At 55.4% G+C, this 20,640-nt stretch overlaps 1 protein-coding gene and 1 long non-coding RNA gene across 4 annotated transcripts in view; one reads left to right on the top strand and one right to left on the bottom strand.

The window, feature by feature from the left end:
• Nucleotides 1-357: 357 nt before the first annotated feature.
• The window catches only part of SLCO3A1 (solute carrier organic anion transporter family member 3A1), a 123,432-nt gene continuing 103,149 nt past the window's right edge, over nt 358-20,640 (bottom strand). Inside the window, exons 10-11 of one of the 3 annotated variants that reach the window (XM_084869115.1) lie at nt 8,700-8,942; nt 358-933 (exon numbers count right to left, since the gene is read on the bottom strand). In XM_084869115.1, the coding sequence (XP_084725241.1) occupies nt 851-933; nt 8,700-8,942 (326 nt within the window). In that variant the 3' untranslated portion in view covers nt 358-850. Of the gene's footprint in view, nt 934-7,518; nt 8,943-20,640 lie in introns of those variants that run through there. The other 2 variants (XM_084869116.1, XM_084869114.1) reach the window with 2 other exon arrangements.
• Nucleotides 3,811-6,271, top strand: LOC311614495. Its single transcript, XR_014793682.1, has 2 exons — nt 3,811-4,752; nt 4,783-6,271. It is a non-coding gene; the product is annotated as an uncharacterized lncRNA (long non-coding RNA).

Here is a 20,640-nt window from a genome sequence, read left to right as displayed (position 1 = left end):
ATTCATTCATTCGAGGTGTAGGAGCACCCACCATGCACTGCGTTGTACTGTGGGCCTTGCCCGAGATAAAGGGGACCCTGCTCTCCCAGGATCAGAGATGGGGCACAGCGGGAAGGATTCGCAGGTGATAGCTTATCACCCCGTGTAGCGCAGGGGCCAGTGTGCCCATCTGACAGACGGCGACACGGGCTCGGAGCAGGCCGGTCGCTGGCCGGACACCATGCCAGGAGCTCGGGTGAGGATGGGAACAGGTCACAGGCCAGGAACACGGCCCATGCATGGCCAGTGACCTTTCAGGAGTGTCCCTTCCTTTAGGGACACGGAGAGGAGAGCAGAGACGCGAGCCTGAGACCGAGGACGAGTTAAAATAGTGCTTTAATGTCACTGTCTGCGATCATACAGCACGTGCTTCGCCTCACGCCTCTCTACACGGCTCATCTAGAAAACAGAAGCTGCAAAAATACAGGAGGCATCTACAGAGCGTGTGTCCCTCCCTCCTGGGCACGGGGACCGGGGACCCCGGTGGGCGTCCAGCCTCGGGGACTCAGAAGGGCCCTGGGTGCCCAGGTCGGGAGGCATTCCGGAGCGGCGTTTGCTCAAGCGTGTCCTCCCCACGGGCACCACAGAAGGGAGACGGGGGGCCAGGTCACCGTGCCTCGTCAGGGACCCGGGGCCGGTGCCTGCTGGGAGGGTTTGGAGGCCCCCTGAGCGCAGCCGCTCAGAGGACTGGGCACTGGCTGGGCACCGCCCCGGGCCCTGGCTCGGGGCAGGGCGGAGCTGGCTAAGTCGCCCGCGGCCTGTGGGCCTGTGGGCGGCGGCGGCTGCTGCTGCAGAGACGAGGGCCGGGCCCTCAGCTTCTCACAAAGGAGTCTTCCGAAGGTGACTGGGACCCGGGACAGGCCTTCTCCGTGTCAATGTCTCGGTACTCTGGGCCTGGGGGGAGGAAGGGCCAGAGGAGAAGAGAGGTCGGTCTTTTCCGATTCTCCTACTTAAAAAACATAAATATATTTACCAATGTCAGAGAGGAAGGGAGTGGGGGGTGGGGTGGGGGGAGAGAAGCATCAATGATGAGAATCATGGATCAGCTGCCTCCTGCACGCCCCCCACTGGGAATGGAGCCCACATCCTGGACATGTGCCCTGATCAGGAATCGAACCGTGACCTCCTGGTTCACAGGTCGACGCTCAGCCACTGAGCCACGCGGGTTGTGCTCCTGCTTTTTTAGGCGTAAACACCAGCTCTGTGGTTTTCCAGCAGGTGGACGAGACGGAAGCTGTGTCAGTGAAATGCTGGGTTTTGCTCTGTGACGCCGAGGACATAGAGTCCAGGCCCGGAGACCTGTCTGAGGCCCCGTCTCCCTGAGGCGTGTATATCTGCATGGCGGAACCCACGGGGGATGGCTAAGAGGTCAGGAACGCATCCTCATCCCACGTAAATCAGCAGGGACAGGCCTCCCGAGGTGACACTGTGTCCCCCTGTGGACTCTCTCCTGCAGCCACAGGGACCAGCTCTCAGCCACCCGCCTTCATGCGGCCGAGGGACCATCTCCCTGGAGCTCAGTCTCCGAGCCCTCAAAGGGGCCTTGGCTTCGCTTACAGGGAACTGGGAACCTGCTCGGGAGGGCTTAGGAGCTGCGTGGGGCTCATCATGGCCGGCACAGTGGCCACAGTCGGCCCTGCCCATTCGCCTGTCCTGCAGGGGGGACAGCAGGTGACAGGGAGGACACGCCTCTGCGATCCTCAGGACGGGGCAGCTGAGGTCCGGCCTACAGGACACCCGCCCTGCACCTCCCAGGCTCAAGTTCTCAGTCGGGGTTCTGCCCATGACCTGGGGCAGGAAGTGGGGGGCTGGGACGGGAGCAGGGGTGCATGTGCGCAGCTAGAATGGGGCGGAGGGGTGTCTGGTGGCGGATTCGGATTCGGCCAAGGTGGGAGAGCGAGGGAGTGTGCTCTGAGCGTGCCCGTGTTTATTGACTTAAGTAAAAAAAAGGGTTTTTATTGTAGACTAGAGGCCCAGTGCACAAAATTCATGCTCTGGTAGGGTCCCTAGCGACTGCTGGCTGCCCATCACCTCCTTCCTCCCCCTGGCTGTCCCCATCCCCTGGTGGAACTCCTGGCCGAGGGAACAGTTTGCATCCTACGCTTTTATTATATATAAGATGTCTGGGTCCATAGGCCACATGTGGTTGAGTTTTCTCCCCCAGCTCTGGGCTCGTTTCCTGCGAAAGTCTAGGCTTGGGCGGGGTGTTCCTGGTCATGGGGGCCTCGCTGGCCTCACTGATGTTCCTCAGTCAGCGCCACGCTCCTACTTTGGTGGCCGGTCCCCCTGCCCAGTCACCTGTCCGTCTGCTCTGAGTCCCCAGGTTGGAGGCCACGCGATGAAACAGAATCGGGCAGGCCTGGCGGTGGCCCTCGGGGACTTTGTCACCAGCTCCACAGCCGGGGGAGGCTGGGGTTACTGGGCCTTCGGGGGCAGGTCTGCACGTGGGGAAATGCCACCTACCGCAGAGGCTGCTGGGAGCGTCGCCCCGTGGCACCTGGTACCTGGCACGGGCTGTCCATGGACTCGAGTCCCCGCCCTTCCCTCCGTCCCGGGCCGGACGAGAGTCCGGTTTCTGTGCTAACGGGGTTTCTCTTGTGACCCTTCCTACGTCTACATGTAAGGTCCAGTCCCATCTGTGACCTGTGACCTATGACCTCACATTCTACGACCCCTGGGCAGCTGTCTCCTCAGGGGAGCGCTTCTGGGAGTCGCCTGAGGTGGAGGAAGTGTGATTTGGGGGGTGTCACGTGGTGGTGTGGTCTCAGCCAACAGGAAGGGATGGGGACCCTCCAGAAAACGGGCCACGTTGTCCCATCGGCCCCCAGTAAAAAGGACATGGTCACTCTAGCATCAGCTTGGAATATTTCCCATTAAGGCCTTGGTCCGCAAACCTTGGCTCAGGAGCCACGTGCGGCTCTTTGGCCCCTTGAGTGTGGCTCTTCCACAAAACACCACGGCCTGGGCGAGTCTGTTTTGAAGACGTGGCGTTAGAAGACGCTTAAGTGTAAAACATGTGGCTCTCAGAAGAAATTTTAATCGTTGTGCTGTTGATATTTGGCTCTGAGGACTAATGGGTTTGCCGACCACCGCCTTAAGGTAATCCTCAGCCATCGATGGTTGGCCTGAGCCGTCAATGCAAACACAGAAATGTCTAAGGGCTGTTTCTGGAAGCCTGGCGCCTGGTAGTGGAGGGAGATGGTCAAGCAGGGGCCACGTCGGTGTGACTGAGGTCTTGGCCAGCAGCGCACTCCTGAGGTCAAGGGCGTGGCCAGGCAGGGAGGTCTGGGTTTGCGGGGAGCTGGGCCCCGGAGACCTTTCTGAGGGTGACTTGCTGTTCAGAAGGGAGAGATCTCCCGCCCCCCCTCACCTGCCGGCTTCTGGTAGAACACCCCATAAGTGGACCCCTGGGCTCTGCGGGGAGACGCTGGCCCTATGGTTCCATTTGGGGCCTGGATGGGGGGGGGGTATGTGCGCCCCACAGCCCGTCAGAGCCAGAGTTTTCCTGTCAGTCTGTCCCTGAGGCCAGGGGTGTGTGTGGGGGGGTGTCCCTCTGTCTTGTGGAGCAGGGAGTGGTGCCCGGGAGGATCAGAGCGTGGGCTTGGGGTTCGTGGCCCTGGGTCCGAGTCCTCACTCTGCCTGGCCACCTGGAGCCCATGGGGAAAGCTTCTCGGGCCTCACACTCCTCTCTCACAAGCCGACACTGGTTCCATGAGCCAATGTGGGTGGGCAGGGAGGAAGCGCTGGGTCAACGTGAGCGACCGTGATTAGTGTCCCTCAGTCCTGACCATCTCCTCGCTTCACGGGCCGATGCTTCGTGCCGGCGGGAAGGAGGCGGGAGGGGAAGTGCTGGTCAGTGTCTCTGTCCGCTCTTCCTTTCCTGTGTCTGCACATCCCCCCTCGCCCCTCCCACCCATTCAAACAGGACGATGAGCCCTGACAGGAAGGGACCACTCACCTCGCTGCTGGGGGACAGGATCCCCGAGCCAGACCCCCGGGTCAGGAGCGTCCGAGCTGGAGGTCAGCTGGCCAGCACCCTTCCCGAGCCGACCTCGGCTGCCCGAGCCCCCCGCACGAGGCGCTGCCTCAGACTTGGTTTCCAGACCCCCAGGCCTACCTGGTTCTCCACATCGGGACCAGATCACACCCTCCTGCCCCAGACAGACAGACAGACAGACAGACAGACAGATCCCAGCTCTTGGTAGTCTTCTGTCGCTTTTGTGTTCAGGTCTGTGTGGCTCCTTGAACTGTGACCTCTTAGCAGACAGGACCATGTTTTGTTTTGTTTTGAACCTGTGTGTCTGGTCCAGAGCCACATTCTCATAAAGGAACGAAGGAATGTGTACGAGCTCAGGAAACATCCAGCTGGTCTGGGCCGGCTGCTCAGTGGTTAGAGCGCCTGCCCATGGCCTGCAGGGTCTCAGGTTCGATCTGGTCAAGGGCACATACCTTGGTTGCAGGCTTGGCCCCCGGGGGCTGGTGGGGGCACGTGTGGGAGGCAACCGATCGATGTGTCTCTCTCACATCCATGTTTCTCTCTCTCCCCCGCTCCCTTCCACGATCTCTAGGAATCATGGGAGAACATCCTGGGGTGAGGACGTGGCGCCCCACCGGGTGCTCTCTGAGTGTCTGTCCGTCTCCACGGCAGCACAGATGTCTGGGGTGCAGGCTGCCGGCTTTCCTGAGTCCCCTTTAGGCTTTTCGCCTCGTGTGGTCCCTGCTGTGGTGGCCAAGCCCTCTGAGGTCACGACCGGTGGGGAGCGGATGTGGGGGTCGCTGTGCCCATGCAGGAGCTGCCCGGGTGATGCCGGGCAGCGGCATCCGGACAGAAGGCCCTTCCCGGCCTGTCCCCAGCCGGAGCCGTCTCACGGCTTCACCGCGAGCTCCGTCGTTCCCAGCGGGACTGGGACCAGAGGCTTTCTTGGGGCCAGTGGCTCTGAGATGCGTCAGCCCTGCAGCTGCAGAGCCCGGACGGAGCAGGGAGGGGGAGGACCATGGACGAGAGGACACGGGTGACATTTACGCCCCGCGTGAGTTCCCTAGGTGGACTGAATGTCAGGAGCACCCTCTCTCGGGAAGCTGGCGCCTCTTAGGGATCTGAGCTGGATTCCTGCCTAGAGCATGGCCAGGTTGTGGCTGAGGGCAGGCCATCGAGCCGGCGGTGGGTAGACTCAGAGGAGCACTGAAGCCCTACTGTGTGTCCGATACGTGCTCTTGGCTTCTCGACAGATACCTGCTTTTCCCACGCTGTCAAAATAGGTGCGTGCAGCAGGCGGATGGGGTCTGGGGCGCCTGAGGCAGGGGCAGGGAGGCAGGGAGGTGGGGCATGGGGGGGAGAGGGGGTGAAGGTGCGGGCTGCTGCCCGACCAACCTCGGGAGCCCTCTGGAGAGGAAGCTTCGCGCTGCAGGGAGGTGAGAGTGGCGGGTGCATGGAGGGCACACGCCTGCCTTCCTGCTCGGAGGACGGGTGAGCGGGCTCCGGGAAGCTCTGTTTTCCCTCTTTATTCTAAGTGTTAAGCACGAGCGGATGCCTGAGGCCCTGAGAGGGGCCCCTGGCCGTCTGCAGTGACTGGTCCCAGGGGGTCCCGGCTCCCCGGGGGGCGTGAAGCGGGGGGCAAGCGCGCAGTCTGGGCTGAAGGCAGGCAGCAAGCAAGCAGGTCCTCCCCCTGGCTTCTCCCCGTCCCCCCTTCCCCCCGTGTGTACTTCCTCGGCAGGAACCATGCTGGTAAGACATCTGGACGCCTGGGTCTGTGTCAGGTTACAGAGATCTGCCCGAAGCTGCAGCGAAGAGCGTCCATCCCTCCTGGGCTTGCTCAGCTCGGATGCGGGGGGAGGGGGGGAAGGGGGGGGGCTGGCAGCAGCGGAGGGAGGGCCCTGGCTTCCTGGCATCGGCGCTCCAGGCTGCGTCTGCCCCCGGTGTGCCTGCTTTCCGATGGACCCACGGAGATCTGACCAGGAAATCTTCCCACTCAGAAATACCACTCGAAACCAGACACCGAGGGCTGGGCTGGCAGTGCGTGTCCCTGGCTCTTTGCAGCTCAGAGAGAAACGTGTACGTAGCTGCACCAGGCTCTCTGTTCCAGCATCCGAGGAACTGAGATTCTCAGAGGCACACGCTGGCCCTTGAATTTCCACCCGGGGGTTGCTAATACCGAGTCTGGGGTTGTTTTCCTTTCTCCCATTCATCCTACAACCAGAGGGGAAAAAATCCAAATGCAAGGAGCTTTCAAAACTTTCAAAAAACAAACAAAAAAAAACAGCCAACAGCTCCGTGAAATGCCAGGCCACAGGGCTCCCGTGTGCGCGCTGAGCGCGGGCAGCCGTGTGGTGCCCGAGGGGGCGGTGACCCATGAGCAGCACGTGTTCCAGACAGAAGTGCCGGCTGCACAGCGTGGTGGCAGGGCCTCTGGGGGACGGGACGCAGGGTGTCCCCAAAATGCACACACAGGGCAGCAGCTGGCAGCGCGGTGTGAAAATGAAACGCCTCGATGATTGCTCAGAGTGTGGACACGTTTTTTGAGCTCCGTTAGGTTTTATGAATTCGCTGGAGAATATCCCAACCTTTTGCTGGTTACACATCAGGAGTGTGAACCAGGACAGACAGACACGCTCCAGGGGAGAAGGCCGTTTCGGAAGTATCCTGTCCCAGGCAGCTGACCCCGCACCTCGAATCCCGCACCACGGACCCCGCCCCAGCTCTCTGCCTGGGCTGTCCCTCAAACAGGCCCTTGTACAGTTCCTGTTAAAAAAAAATGGGCACAAAACCCTTTTCTCCCCAATTCTTCCTTTAATCTTTTTTTTTCTTCCTTTTCCTTCTATGTGACTGCACCTATGAGCCTGAGGCAGCAAAGCAAAGCAACCGACCAACCTGTGAGGTCCTGGCCAGGGTCAAGGTCAGCTGGGACCAAGGTCACTGAGGAAGGAGGACAGGTGAGTACATGGGCTGTGCGTGTCCCCACAACTCTGGACATGGCCCCCGGGCCCAGTCTCCGACTGCGAGGGGTCTCGCCAGGACTCTTACCCCAGACGGTGACAGGGCTGCTGCGAGCTGTTCGAGGTCGTCACTTCACACACACGCACACGCACAACACGCCTCTCAGTTCAGGGTTGACCCTGAGAACCGCACTGACACCTGTACACTGGACGTGCAGTAGCATTCAGGAGCCTGTGGGCTTATGCATGACCACACACCTCGGGCCTCGCTGTGTCCTCTCCCCAGGGCACATACATGTGGCCCACACCCACGCGTGTCTCCTTCACGGGCTGCCTGAGGTGGGACACGGGGCACACACACAAGGGCCCTCCCTCCCTTGTCTCTGATGTGGCTCTTCCAGAGGCGGCCGCACAGCCACGCTCTTGTCAAGCATTTTTTTTTCCTGCTTGTAACACGTATGTTCTCGTGTGTTTTTTTGTTTTTTTTTGCGGAATGTCCGAATGAGGGTAAAATGATTTTTAAAAAATTACAATCGATTCATCTCATCCCTTGAATGACATTATATTTTTGGTGCATTAAAAAAAGGGAGAAAGTGAAAGCAACCAGCGTAGGAAACCCGGCCTCAGAGCTGTGTCGGCGCCTGGCGGGCGGCACAGCTTCGGGGGTCGTTAAAAATAGTTTCGGAGGGTTATACATACAACAGTCTGAAATCCGTAGGCGTTGCAGTATTTTTTCTTTTTCTTAAAAAATGGCAAAATGTTTGGCAAATGTAAGCAAATGACTTGGGCTGGGCTGGGCCTCACCGGCTCTGAGAGAGGCCGGTCATAGCCTGTGAGGTCCCCTGCTTCCTGAGGTCGCTCTGCGGGGCTGGGCCCCGCCACTGGGAGGCGCTGGGGGGGGGCAGGCGAGGTGCAGGCCCCGCACCCGGCCCCGCGGGCCCTCCCTCGGGCGTGGACATGGACATGGAGCTGGTGAGAGGTGCCAATGACAGACCCCAGCACGGATCACCCTTAGCATCATCGCTGAGAGCGCGGGCCTTGAACCACACGCCGACTGGGTGAGGTGTCTGCACAGTGACCCCTATTGCGAGAGTGAGAGAGGTGGGCGCGCCCTCCTCCCTCCTGCGGGACCCCAGCCCCCACGGGAGGAGGGGCCCCGGGGTGTCACTAGTGCTTATCCTGGCCGTGTGGTCAACGTGTGGCTTTTAGTAGACTTTTCTTTAAAAAAGAGAGTGGTCTCTCGTTTGTATGCGGGGTGTGTGTTCAGGAACGTCCGTCCTCCGAGCTGGCCACCACCGTCCCTGAACTTGGCAGTGCCCGTTTGCTTGCAGCCGTCGGCATCCTGAGACCCCGCGCCCGGCAGGTAGGTCCCGCGTCAGACACGTGGTCCCCAGCTCTCCTCATCCTGCAGGCCGTCTGGCTCTGATGTGGAAAGAAGGATAAAGGTCCTGTGTGTGTGCGTGTGTGTGTGTATGTGCGTGTGCATGTGCATGTGTGTGTGTGTGTGCGGTGTTTGGAAACCTTGTTTTTCTTTTCTGTAGGAAAAAAAATGACCCTTGGATGGCTCTACAGAGTTCGCCCCCTGAGTCACTAGAGCACGGACTCCATGTTCTCGCACCACTCATGGTCTTCGAGGTTATAGATAAACTTTGTCCTATGCGTCTGGCCGGCGGGCACAGGGTCCCTCCCCAGGTTGTCTAGGGTCAGAGTAGAGGCAAAGAACTCACTGGTGCTCAGGCCGCCCTCGTGGCTCTTGATGTAGCGCTTATAGTTCTTGCGCAGGCACTGCCACGTGGTCGTGTAGAGCAGGAAGGCGAAGGACTTGAGCGCGATGGCGATGCTGACGTACAGGTGGCGGTACACCACGTTGTCGTAGAGGACGCAGGCGCCCTGCTCCCCGCAGAAGGTGCTCCAGAACAGGCAGGTGGAGTCGATGCCCGCCCCGAAGATGAGCGGCGGGGGGATGAAGCCTGCGAGGGGAGAGGACACGCTCAGGGTCTGGCTCCCATGGCTGGGGGGGACGGAGCCGGGCCAGGCCACAGCTGGGGCAGCCAATGACCTGAACCTGAACCCCAGCTCTGCCCTCTGCCTGCCGGTCACACCTGGGTAAGTCGCGTTGGGCCTCTGTGCCCGAGTTTGCTCAGCTGAACCAGGGGGTGACCACACCCGTCCTGGTCAGGCCGCAGGGGGTGGGGGTCCCTCCGGGAACGGCATCCAAGCAAAGAGGCACCCAGCTGGGCATAGGGGATCCGAGGGTGTGGGTGCATTTCAGTGGAAGCACTGGGAGGCATAAAGGACCCTAGTTGAATGAGAATATGACAACCATGTGGAGGTCTATCTACACGCATGTAAATGTGCTACTGTGGAGTTTAACATGAAAAAATACCAGCACAGATTGTCAGCTGAGGGGAGTGGGGCTCAGAATCCTTTTCATTCTGAGCTGGGAACTTGCAAACTCCCGGTCATTAGAAAAGGCAGATAGCATGTAAGCTGTGACCACAGCTAATGACAGCTCTCAGTTCCTCTATAGGTCTCTGTCACAGGGGTGATGCCCAAGTCCGAAGGCCCCGGTTGTATAGGAACATACTGGAGGTGAGACATCGACAAGGAAGAAATTGAAAGGTGAGTGTTGATCTAACGATAGTAATGTGACACCACACCACACCAGGTGTTTCAGGCCTGTGCAGGCTGGAGGACAGGTGTGTGATTCAACAAGCATATGGAAAAGGAATAGATAGTTATCAACAAGAGCAGGGAAATAGGAAAACATAGGGACAGGACAGTGAACACTGCATTAACTGATAGGTCTTCAGATACAAAACTCCATCCACCCACATTATCATCTCATATCAGCTAATTTACACCACTCAAAAGTAGTACATTCTCCCTGGATCCCAACTGGGCTCTTTGGGAAGAGGCCAATCACCAACCTCTATAGCTTCTAACACACTAGACGCGAATAGAATATGAGGTTGGTGGTAGGCCTCTTCCCACAGAGCCCAGGATGGAGCCAGGCAGAATAGATTGGATTCAAAGAATAGGCTGGTGGTGGTCTACTTGCCATATAGACAAGGATGGAGCCAAGGCAGTCTGGTTTGTTTAGTCTACTCCAGTGTATTTTGCCTTGGATCCATACTGGGCTCTGTGGGAAGAGGCCTACCAGCAAGCTCACAATCTAGTGTAGTGTAGTGTAGTGGAGTCTGCCTGGCTCCATCCTGGACTCTGTGGGAAGAGGCCTACCACCAACCTCAAAATCTAGTGTATTGTAGTGTAGTCTGCCTGGCTCCATCCTGGACTCTTTGGTAAGAGGCCTACCGCCAACCTCACAATCGACTGTAGTGTAGTGTAGTGTAGTCTGCCTGGCTCCATCCTGGACTCTGTGGTAAGAGGCCTACCGCCAACCTCACAATCGAGTGTAGTGTAGTGTAGTGTAGTCTGCCTGGCTCCATCCTGGACTCTGTGGTAAGATGCCTACCACCAACCTCACAATCTAGTGTAGTGTAGTGTAGTCTGCCTGGCTCCATCCTGGACTCTGTGGTAAGATGCCTACCACCAACCTCACAATCTAGTGTAGTGTAGTGTAGTCGGCCTGGCTCCATCCTGGACTCTGTGGGAAGAGGCCTACCACCAACCTCACACTTAGTGTACTGTAGTGTAGTGTAGTCTGCCTGGCTCCATCCTCGACTCTGTGGTAAGAGGACTACCGCCAACCTCACAATCTAGTGTAGTGTAGTGTAGTGTAGTGTAGTGTAGTGTAGGCTGCCTGGCTCCATCCTGGACTCTGTAGTAAGAGGCCTACCACCAACCTCACAATCTAGTGTAGTGTAGTGTAGTCTGCCTGGCTCCATCCTGGACTCTGTGGAAAGAGGCCTACCGCCAACCTCACAATCTAGTGTAGTATAGTGTAGTGTAGGCTGCCTGGCTCCATCCTGGACTCTGTGGAAAGAGGCCTACCACCAACCTCACAATCTAGTGTAGCTTAGTGTAGTGTAGTGTAGTGTAGTGTAGTCTGCCTGGCTCCATCCTCGACTCTGTGGTAAGAGGCCTATCACCAACCACACAATCTAGTGTAGTGTAGTGTATTCTGCCTGGCTCCATCCTGGGCTCTGTGGGAAGAGGACTACGCCATTCTCACACTTAGTTTAGTGTAATGTAGTGTAGTCTGCCTGGCTCCATCCTCGACTCTGTGGTAAGAGGCCTACCACCAACCTCACAATCTAGTGTTGTGTAGTGTAGTGTAGTCTGCCTGGCTCCATCATGGATTCTGTGGGAAGAGGCCTACCGCCAACCTCACAATCTAGTGTAGCGTAGTGTAATGTAGTGTAGTGTAGTGTAGTGTAGTCTGCCTGGCTCCATCCTGGACTCTGTGGTAAGAGGCCTACCACCAACCTCACAATCTAGTGTAGTGTAGTGTAGTGTAGTCTGCCTGGCTCCATCCTGGACTCTGTGGTAAGAGGCCTACCGCCAACCTCACAATCTAGTGTAGTGCAGTGTAGTGTAGTGTGGTGTAGTGTAGTGTAGTGTAGTCTGCCTGGCTCCATCCTGGACTCTGTGGTAAGAGGCCTACCACCAACCTCACAATCTAGTGTAGTGTAGTGTAGTGTAGTCTGCCTGGCTCCATCCTGGACTCTGTGGTAAGAGGCCTAATGCTAACCTCACAATCTAGTGTAGTGCAGTGTAGTGTAGGCTGCCTGGCTCCATCCTGGACTCTGTGGTAGGAGGCCTACCACCAACCTCACAATCTAGTGTAGTGTAGTGTAGTGTAGTCTACCTGGCTCCATCCTGGACTCTGTGGTAAGAGGCCTACCGCCAACCTCACAATCTAGTGTAGTGTAGTGTAGTGTAGTGTAGGCTGCCTGGCTCCATCCTGGACTCTGTGGTAAGAGGCCTACCGCCAACCTCACAATCTAGTGTAGTGTAGTGTAGTCTATTCTTTCTGGCTCCATCCTGGACTCTGTGGGAAGAGGCCTACCACCAACCTCACACTCTAGTGTAGCATAGTGTAGTGTAGTGTAGTGTAGTGTAGTGTAGTGTAGTGTAGTCTGCATGGCTCCATCCTCGACTCTGTGGTAAGAGGCCTACCACCAACCTCACAATCTAGTGTAGTGTAGTGTAGTCTGCCTGGCTCCATCCTGGGCTCTGTGGGAAGAGGCCTACCATCAACCTCACACTTAGTGTAGTGTAGTGTAGTGTAGGCTGCCTGGCTCCATCCTGGATTCTGTGGAAATAGGCCTACCACCAACCTGACACTCTACTGTAGCATAGTGTAGTGTAGTGTAGTGTAGTGTAGTGTAGTGTATTCTGCCTGGCTCCATCCTGGGCTCTGTGGGAATAGGACTACCGCCATCCTCACACTTACTTTAGTGTAATGTAGTGTAGTCGGCCTGGCTCCATCCTGGACTCTGTGGTAAGACGCCTACCACCAACCTCACAATCTAGTGTAGTGTAGTGTAGTGTTCTGCCTGGCTACATCCTGGACTCTGTGGGAAGAGGACTACCACCAACCTCACAGTCTAGTGTAGTGTAGTGTAGTGGAGTCTGCCTGGCTCCATCCTGGAATCTGTGGGAAGAGGCCTACCACCAACCTCACAATCTAGTGTAGTGTAGTGTAGTGTAGTCTGCCTGGCTCCATTCTGGGCTCTGTGGGAAGAGGACTACCGCCAACCTCACAATCTAGTGTAGTGTAGTCTGCCTGGCTCCATTCTGGGCTCTGTGGGAAGAGGCCTACCACCAACCTCACAATCTAGTGTAGTGTAGTCTGCCTGGCTCCATTCTAGGCTCTGTGGGAAGAGGACTACCGCCAACCTCACAATCTAGTGTAGTGTAGTGTAGTGTAGTGTAAGCTGCCTGGCTCCATCCTGGACTCTGTGGTAAGAGGCCTACCACCAACCTCACAATGTAGTGTAGTGTAGGCTACCTGGCTCCATCCTGGACTCTGTGGTAAGAGGCCTACCACCAACCTCACAATCTATTGTAGTGAAGTGTAGTCTGCCTGGCTCCATCCTGAACTCTGTGGTAAGAGGCCTACCACCAACCTCACAATGTAGTGTAGTGTATTGTAGTCTGCCTGGCTCCATCCTGGACTCTGTGGTAAGAGGCCTACCACCAACCTCACAAGGTAGTGTAGTGTATTGTAGTCTGCCTGGCTCCATCCTGGACTCTGTGGGAAGAGGCCTACCGCCAACCTCACAATCTAGTGTAGTGTAGTGTAGTGTAGTGTAGTGTAGTCTGCCTGGCTCCATCCTGGGCTCTGTGGTAAGAGGCCTACCGCCAACCTCAAAATCTAGTGTAGTGTAGTGTAGTGTAGTGTAGTCTGCCTGGCTCCATCCTGGACTCTGTGGTAAGAGGCCTACCACCAACCTCACAATCTAGTGTATTGTAGTGTAGTGTAGTGTAGTCTGCCTGGCTCCATCCTGGACTCTGTGGTAAGAGGCCTACCGCCAACCTCACAATCTAGTGTAGTGTAGTGTAGTGTAGTGTGTAGTGTAGGCTGCCTGGCTCCATCCTGGACTCTGTGGTAAGAGGCCTACCACCAACCTCACAATCTAGTGTATTGTAGTGTAGTGTAGTGTAGTCTGCCTGGCTCCATCCTGGACTCTGTGGTAAGAGGCCTACCGCCAACCTCACAATCTAGTGTAGTGTAGTGTAGTGTAGTGTAGTGTAGGCTGCCTGGCTCCATCATGGATTCTGTGGGAAGAGGCCTACCGCCAACCTCACAATCTAATGTAGTGTAGTGTAGTCTGCCTGGCTCCATCCTGGACTCTGTGGAAAGAGGCCTACCATCAACCTCACAATCTAGTGTAGCGTAGTGTAATGTAGTGTAGTGTAGTGTAGTCTGCCTGGCTCCATCCTGGACTCTGTGGTAAGAGGCCTACCACCAACCTCACAATCTAGTGTAGTGTAGTGTAGTGTAGTCTGCCTGGCTCCATCCTGGACTCTGTGGTAAGAGGCCTACCGCCAACCTCACAATCTAGTGTAGTGCAGTGTAGTGTAGTGTGGTGTAGTGTAGTGTAGTGTAGTCTGCCTGGCTCCATCCTGGACTCTGTGGTAAGAGGCCTACCACCAACCTCACAATCTAGTGTAGTGTAGTGTAGTGTAGTCTGCCTGGCTCCATCCTGGACTCTGTGGTAAGAGGCCTAATGCTAACCTCACAATCTAGTGTAGTGCAGTGTAGTGTAGGCTGCCTGGCTCCATCCTGGACTCTGTGGTAGGAGGCCTACCACCAACCTCACAATCTAGTGTAGTGTAGTGTAGTGTAGTGTAGGCTGCCTGGCTCCATCCTGGACTCTGTGGTAAGAGACCTACCACCAACCTCACAATCTTGTGTAGTGCAGTGTAGTCTGCCTGCCTCCATCCTGGACTCTGTGGTAAGAGGCCTACCGCCAACCTCACAATCTAGTGTAGTGTAGTGTAGTCTATTCTTTCTGGCTCCATCCTGGACTCTGTGGGAAGAGGCCTACCACCAACCTCACACTCTAGTGTAGCATAGTGTAGTGTAGTGTAGTGTAGTGTAGTCTGCCTGGCTCCATCCTCGACTCTGTGGTAAGAGGCCTACCACCAACCTCACAATCTAGTGTAGTGTAGTGTAGTCTGCCTGGCTCCATCCTGGGCTCTGTGGGAAGAGGCCTACCATCAACCTCACACTTAGTGTAGGGTAGTGTAGTGTAGGCTGCCTGGCTCCATCCTGGATTCTGTGGAAATAGGCCTACCACCAACCTGACACTCTACTGTAGCATAGTGTAGTGTAGTGTAGTGTAGTGTAGTGTATTCTGCCTGGCTCCATCCTGGGCTCTGTGGGAATAGGACTACCGCCATCCTCACACTTAGTTTAGTGTAATGTAGTGTAGGCTGCCTGGCTCCATCCTGGACTCTGTGGTAAGACGCCTACCACCAACCTCACAATCTAGTGTAGTGTAGTGTAGTGTACTGCCTGGCTACATCCTGGACTCTGTGGGAAGAGGACTACCACCAACCTCACAGTCTAGTGTAGTGTAGTGTAGTGGAGTCTGCCTGGCTCCATCCTGGAATCTGTGGGAAGAGGCCTACCACCAACCTCACAATCTAGTGTAGTGTAGTGTAGTGTAGTCTGCCTGGCTCCATTCTGGGCTCTGTGGAAAGAGGACTACCGCCAACCTCACAATCTAGTGTAGTGTAGTCTGCCTGGCTCCATTCTGGGCTCTGTGGGAAGAGGCCTACCACCAACCTCACAATCTAGTGTAGTGTAGTCTGCCTGGCTCCATTCTAGGCTCTGTGGGAAGAGGACTACCGCCAACCTCACAATCTAGTGTAGTGTAGTGTAGTGTAGTGTAAGCTGCCTGGCTCCATCCTGGACTCTGTGGTAAGAGGCCTACCACCAACCTCACAATGTAGTGTAGTGTAGGCTACCTGGCTCCATCCTGGACTCTGTGGTAAGAGGCCTACCACCAACCTCACAATCTATTGTAGTGAAGTGTAGTCTGCCTGGCTCCATCCTGGACTCTGTGGTAAGAGGCCTACCACCAACCTGACAATGTAGTGTAGTGTATTGTAGTCTGCCTGGCTCCATCCTGGACTCTGTGGTAAGAGGCCTACCACCAACCTCACAAGGTAGTGTAGTGTATTGTAGTCTGCCTGGCTCCATCCTGGACTCTGTGGGAAGAGGCCTACCGCCAACCTCACAATCTAGTGTAGTGTAGTGTAGTGTAGTCTGCCTGGCTCCATCCTGGGCTCTGTGGTAAGAGGCCTACCGCCAACCTCACAATCTAGTGTAGTGTAGTGTAGTGTAGTGTAGTGTAGTCTGCCTGGCTCCATCCTGGACTCTGTGGTAGGAGGCCTACCACCAACCTCACAATCTAGTGTATTGTAGTGTAGTGTAGTGTAGTCTGCCTGGCTCCATCCTGGACTCTGTGGTAAGAGGCCTACCGCCAACCTCACAATCTAGTGTAGTGTAGTGTAGTGTAGTGTAGTGTAGTGTAGGCTGCCTGTCTCCATCCTGGACTCTGTGGTAAGAGGCCTACCACCAACCTCACAATCTAGTGTAGTGTAGTGTGTAGTGTAGTGTAGTGTAGTGTAGTCTGCCTGGCTCCATCCTGGACTCTGTGGTAAGAGGCCTAACGCTAACCTCACAATCTAGTGTAGTGCAGTGTAGTGTAGTCTGCCTGGTTCCATCCTGGACTCTGTGGTAAGAGGCACACCACAACCTCACAATCTAGTGTAGTGTAGTGCAGTGTAGTGTAGGCTGCCTGGCTCCATCCTGGACTCTGTGGTAAGAGGCACACCACAACCTCACAATCTAGTGTAGTGTAGTGTAGTCTGCCTGGCTCCATTCTGGGCTCTGTGGGAAGAGGACTACCGCCAACCTCACAATCTAGTGTAGTGTAGTCGGCCTGGCTCCATCCTGGGCTCTGTGGGAAGAGGCCTACCAACAACCTCACAATCTAGTGTAGTGTAGTGTAGTGTAGTCTGCCTGGTTCCATCCTGGACTCTGTGGTAAGAGGCCTACCGCCAACCTCACAATCTAGTGTAGTGTAGTGTAGTGTAGTCTGCCTGGCTCCATACTGGACTCTGTGGTGAGAGGCCTACCACCAACCTCACAATCTAGTGTAGTGTAGTGTAGTGTAGTCTACCTGGCTCCATCCTGGACTCTGTTGTAAGAGGCCTAACGCTAACCTCACAATCTAGTGTAGTGCAGTGTAGTGTAGGCTGCTTGGCTCCATCCTGGACTCTGTGGTAAGAGGCCTACCACCAACCTCACAATCTAGTGTAGTGTAGTGTAGTGTAGGCTGCCTGGCTCCATCCTGGACTCTGTGGTAAGAGGCCTACCGCCAACCTCACAATCTAGTGTAGTGTAGTGTAGTCTATTCTTTCTGGCTCCATCCTGGACTCTGTGGGAAGAGGCCTACCACCAACCTCACACTCTAGTGTAGCATAGTGTAGTGTAGTGTAGTGTAGTGTAGTGTAGTGTAGTGTAGTCTGCATGGCTCCATCCTCGACTCTGTGGTAAGAGGCCTACCACCAACCTCACAATCTAGTGTAGTGTAGTGTAGTCTGCCTGGCTCCATCCTGGGCTCTGTGGGAAGAGGCCTACCATCAACCTCACACTTAGTGTAGTGTAGTGTAGTGTAGGCTGCCTGGCTCCATCCTGGATTCTGTGGAAATAGGCCTACCACCAACCTGACACTCTACTGTAGCATAGTGTAGTGTAGTGTAGTGTAGTGTAGTGTATTCTGCCTGGCTCCATCCTGGGCTCTGTGGGAATAGGACTACCGCCAACCTCACAATCTAGTGTAGTGTAGTGTAGGCTGCCTGGCTCCATCCTGGACTCTGTGGAAAGAGGCCTACCACCAACCTCACAATCTAGTGTAGCGTAGTGTAGTGTAGTGTAGTGTAGTCTGCCTGGCTCCATCCTCGACTCTGTGGTAAGAGGCCTACCACCAACCTCACAATCTAGTGTAGTGTAGTGTAGTCTGCCTGGCTCCATCTTGGGCTCTGTGGGAAGAGGAATACCGCCATCCTCACACTTAGTTTAGTGTAATGTAGTGTAGGCTGCCTGGCTCCATCCTAGACTCTGTGGGAAGAGGCCTACCACCAACCTCACAATCTAGTGTAGTGTAGTGTAGTCTGCCTGGCTCCATCCTGGATTCTGTGGTAAGAGGCCTACCGCCAACCTCACAATCTACTGTAGTGTAGTGTATTGTAGTGTAGTGTAGTCTGCCTGGCTCCATCCTGGACTCTGTGGTAAGAGGCCTACCACCAACCTCACAATGTAGTGCAGTGTAGTGTAGTGTAGTCTGCCTGGCTCCATCCTGGACTCTGTGGTAAGAGGCCTAACGCTAACCTCACAATCTAGTGTAGTGTAGTCTGCCTGGCTCCATCCTGGGTTCTGTGGGAAGAGGACTACCACCAACCTCACAATCTAGTGTAGTGTAGTGTAGTGTAGTGTCGGCTGCCTGGCTCCATCCTGGACTCTGTGGTAAGAGGCCTACCACCAACCTCACAATGTAGTGTAGTGTAGGCTGCCTGGCTCCATCCTGGACGCTGTGGTAAGAAGCCTACCACCAACCTCACAATCTAGTGTAGTGAAGTGTAGTCTGCCTGGCTCCATCCTGGACTCTGTGGTAAGAGGCCTACCACCGACCTCACAATCTAGTATAGTGTAATGTATTCTGCCTGGATCCATCCTGGACTCTGTGGGAAGAGGCCTACCACCAACCTCAAAATCTAGTGTAGTGTAGTGTAGTGTATTCTGCCTGGCTCCATCCTGCACTCTGTGGTAAGAGGCCTAATGCTAACCTCACAATCTAGTGTAGTGCAGTGTAGTCTGCCTGGCTCCATCATGGACTCTGTGGTAAGAAGCCTACCACCAACCTCACAATCTATTGTAGCGTAGTGTAGTGTAGTCTCCCTGGCTCCATCCTCGACTCTGTGGTAAGAGGCCTACCGCCAACCTCACAATCTTGTGTAGTGTAGTGTAGTGCAGGCTGCCTTGCTCCATCCTGGACTCTGTGGTAAGAGGCCTACCACCAACCTCAGAATCTACTGTAGTGTAGTGTAGTGTAGTCTGCCTGGCTCCATCCTGGGCTCTGTGGGAAGAGGCCTACCATCAACTCACACTTCGTGTAGTGTAGTGTAGTGTAGGCTGCCTGGCTCCATCCTGGACTCTGTGGAAAGAGGCCTACCACCAACCTCACAATCTAGTGTAGCGTAGTGTAGTGTAGTGTAGTGTAGTCTGCCTGGCTCCATCCTCGACTCTGTGGTAAGAGGCCTACCACCAACCTCACAATCTAGTGTAGTGTAGTGTAGTCTGCCTGGCTCCATCCTGGGCTCTGTGGGAAGAGGACTACCGCCATCCTCACACTTAGTTTAGTGTAATGTAGTGTAGGCTGCCTGGCTCCATCCTGGACTCTGTGGGAAGAGGCCTACCACCAACCTCACAAACTAGTGTAGTGTAGTGTAGTGTAGTCTGCCTGGCTCCATCCTGGATTCTGTGGTAAGAGGCCTACCGCCAACCTCACAATCTACTGTAGTGTAGTGTATTGTAGTGTAGTGTAGTGTAGTGTAGTGTAGTCTGCCTGGCTCCATCCTGGACTCTGTGGTAAGAGGCCTACCACCAACCTCACAATCTAGTGTAGTGTAGTGTAGTGTAGTCTGCCTGGCTCCATCCTGGACTCTGTGTTAAGAGGCCTAACGCTAACCTCACAATCTAGTGTAGTGCAGTGTAGTGTAGTCTGCCTGGCTCCATCCTGGACTCTGTGTTAAGAGGCCTAACGCTAACCTCACAATCTAGTGTAGTGCAGTGTAGTGTAGGCTGCCTGGCTCCATCCTGGACTCTGTGGTAAGAGGCCTACCGCCAACCTCACAATCTAGTTTAGTGTAGTGCAGTGTACTGTAGGCTGCCTGGCTCCATCCTGGACTCTGTGGGAAGAGGCCTACCATCAACCTCACAATCTAGTGTAGTGTAGTGTAGTCTGCCTGGCTCCATCCTGTGCTTTGTGGGAAGAGACCTACCACCAACCTCACAATCTAGTGTAGTGTAGTGAAGGCTGCCTGGCTCCATCCTCGACTCTGTGGTAAGAGGCCTACCGCCAACCTCACAATCTTGTGTAGTGTAGTGTAGTGCAGGCTGCCTTGCTCCATCCTGGACTCTGTGGTAAGAGGCCTACCACCAACCTCAGAATCTAGTGTAGTGTAGTGTAGTGTAGTGTAGTGTAGTCTGCCTGGCTCCATCCTGGGCTCTGTGGGAAGAGGCCTACCATCAACCTCACACTTCGTGTAGTGTAGTGTAGTGTAGGCTGCCTGGCTCCATCCTGGATTCTGTGGAAATAGGCCTACCAGCAACCTCACACTCTAGTGTAGTGTAGTGTAGTGTAGTCTGCCTGGCTCCATCCTGGACTCTGTGGTAAGAGGCCTACCACCAACCTCACAATCTAGTGTAGTGTAGTGTAGTGTATTGTAGTCTGCCTGGCTTCATCCTGGACTCTGTGGTAAGAGGCCTACCACCAACCTCACAATCTGGTGTAGTGTAGTGTAGGCTGCCTGGCTCCATCCTGGACTCTGTGGTAAGAGGCCTACCGCCAACCTCACAATCTAGTGTAGTGTAGTCTGCCTGGCTCCATCCTGGACTCTGTGGTAAGAGGCCTACTACCAACCTCACAATCTAGTGTAGTGTAGTGTAGGCTGCCTGGCTCCATCCTGGACTCTGTGGTAAGAGGCCTACCGCCAACCTCACAATCTAGTGTAGTGTAGTCTGCCTGGCTCCATCCTGGGCTCTGTGGGAAGAGGCCTACCGCCAACCTCACAATCTAGTGTAGTGTAGTCTGCCTGGCTCCATCCTGGGCTCTGTGGGAAGAGGCCTACCGCGAACCTCACAATCTAGTGTAGTGTAGTGTAGTGTAGGCTGCCTGGCTACATCCTGGACTCTGTGGAAAGAGGCCTACCACCAACCTCACAATCTAGTGTAGCGTAGTGTAGTGTAGTGTAGTGTAGTCTGCCTGGCTCCATCCTCGACTCTGTGGTAAGAGGCCTACCACCAACCTCACAATCTAGTGTAGTGTAGTGTATTCTGCCTGGCTCCATCCTGTGCTCTGTGGGAAGAGGCCTACCGCCAACCTCACAATCTAGTGTAGTGTAGTGTAGTGTAGTCTGCCTGGCTCCATTCTGGACTCTGTGGTAATAGGCCTACCGCCAACC

Source organism: Pipistrellus hanaki (assembly GCF_964339955.1).
Source record: "Pipistrellus hanaki genome assembly, chromosome: 21".
Lineage (NCBI taxonomy): Eukaryota > Metazoa > Chordata > Mammalia > Chiroptera > Vespertilionidae > Pipistrellus > Pipistrellus hanaki.
Note: the sequence above shows the minus strand (reverse complement) of the source record. Positions and strands in the feature narration are given on the sequence as shown.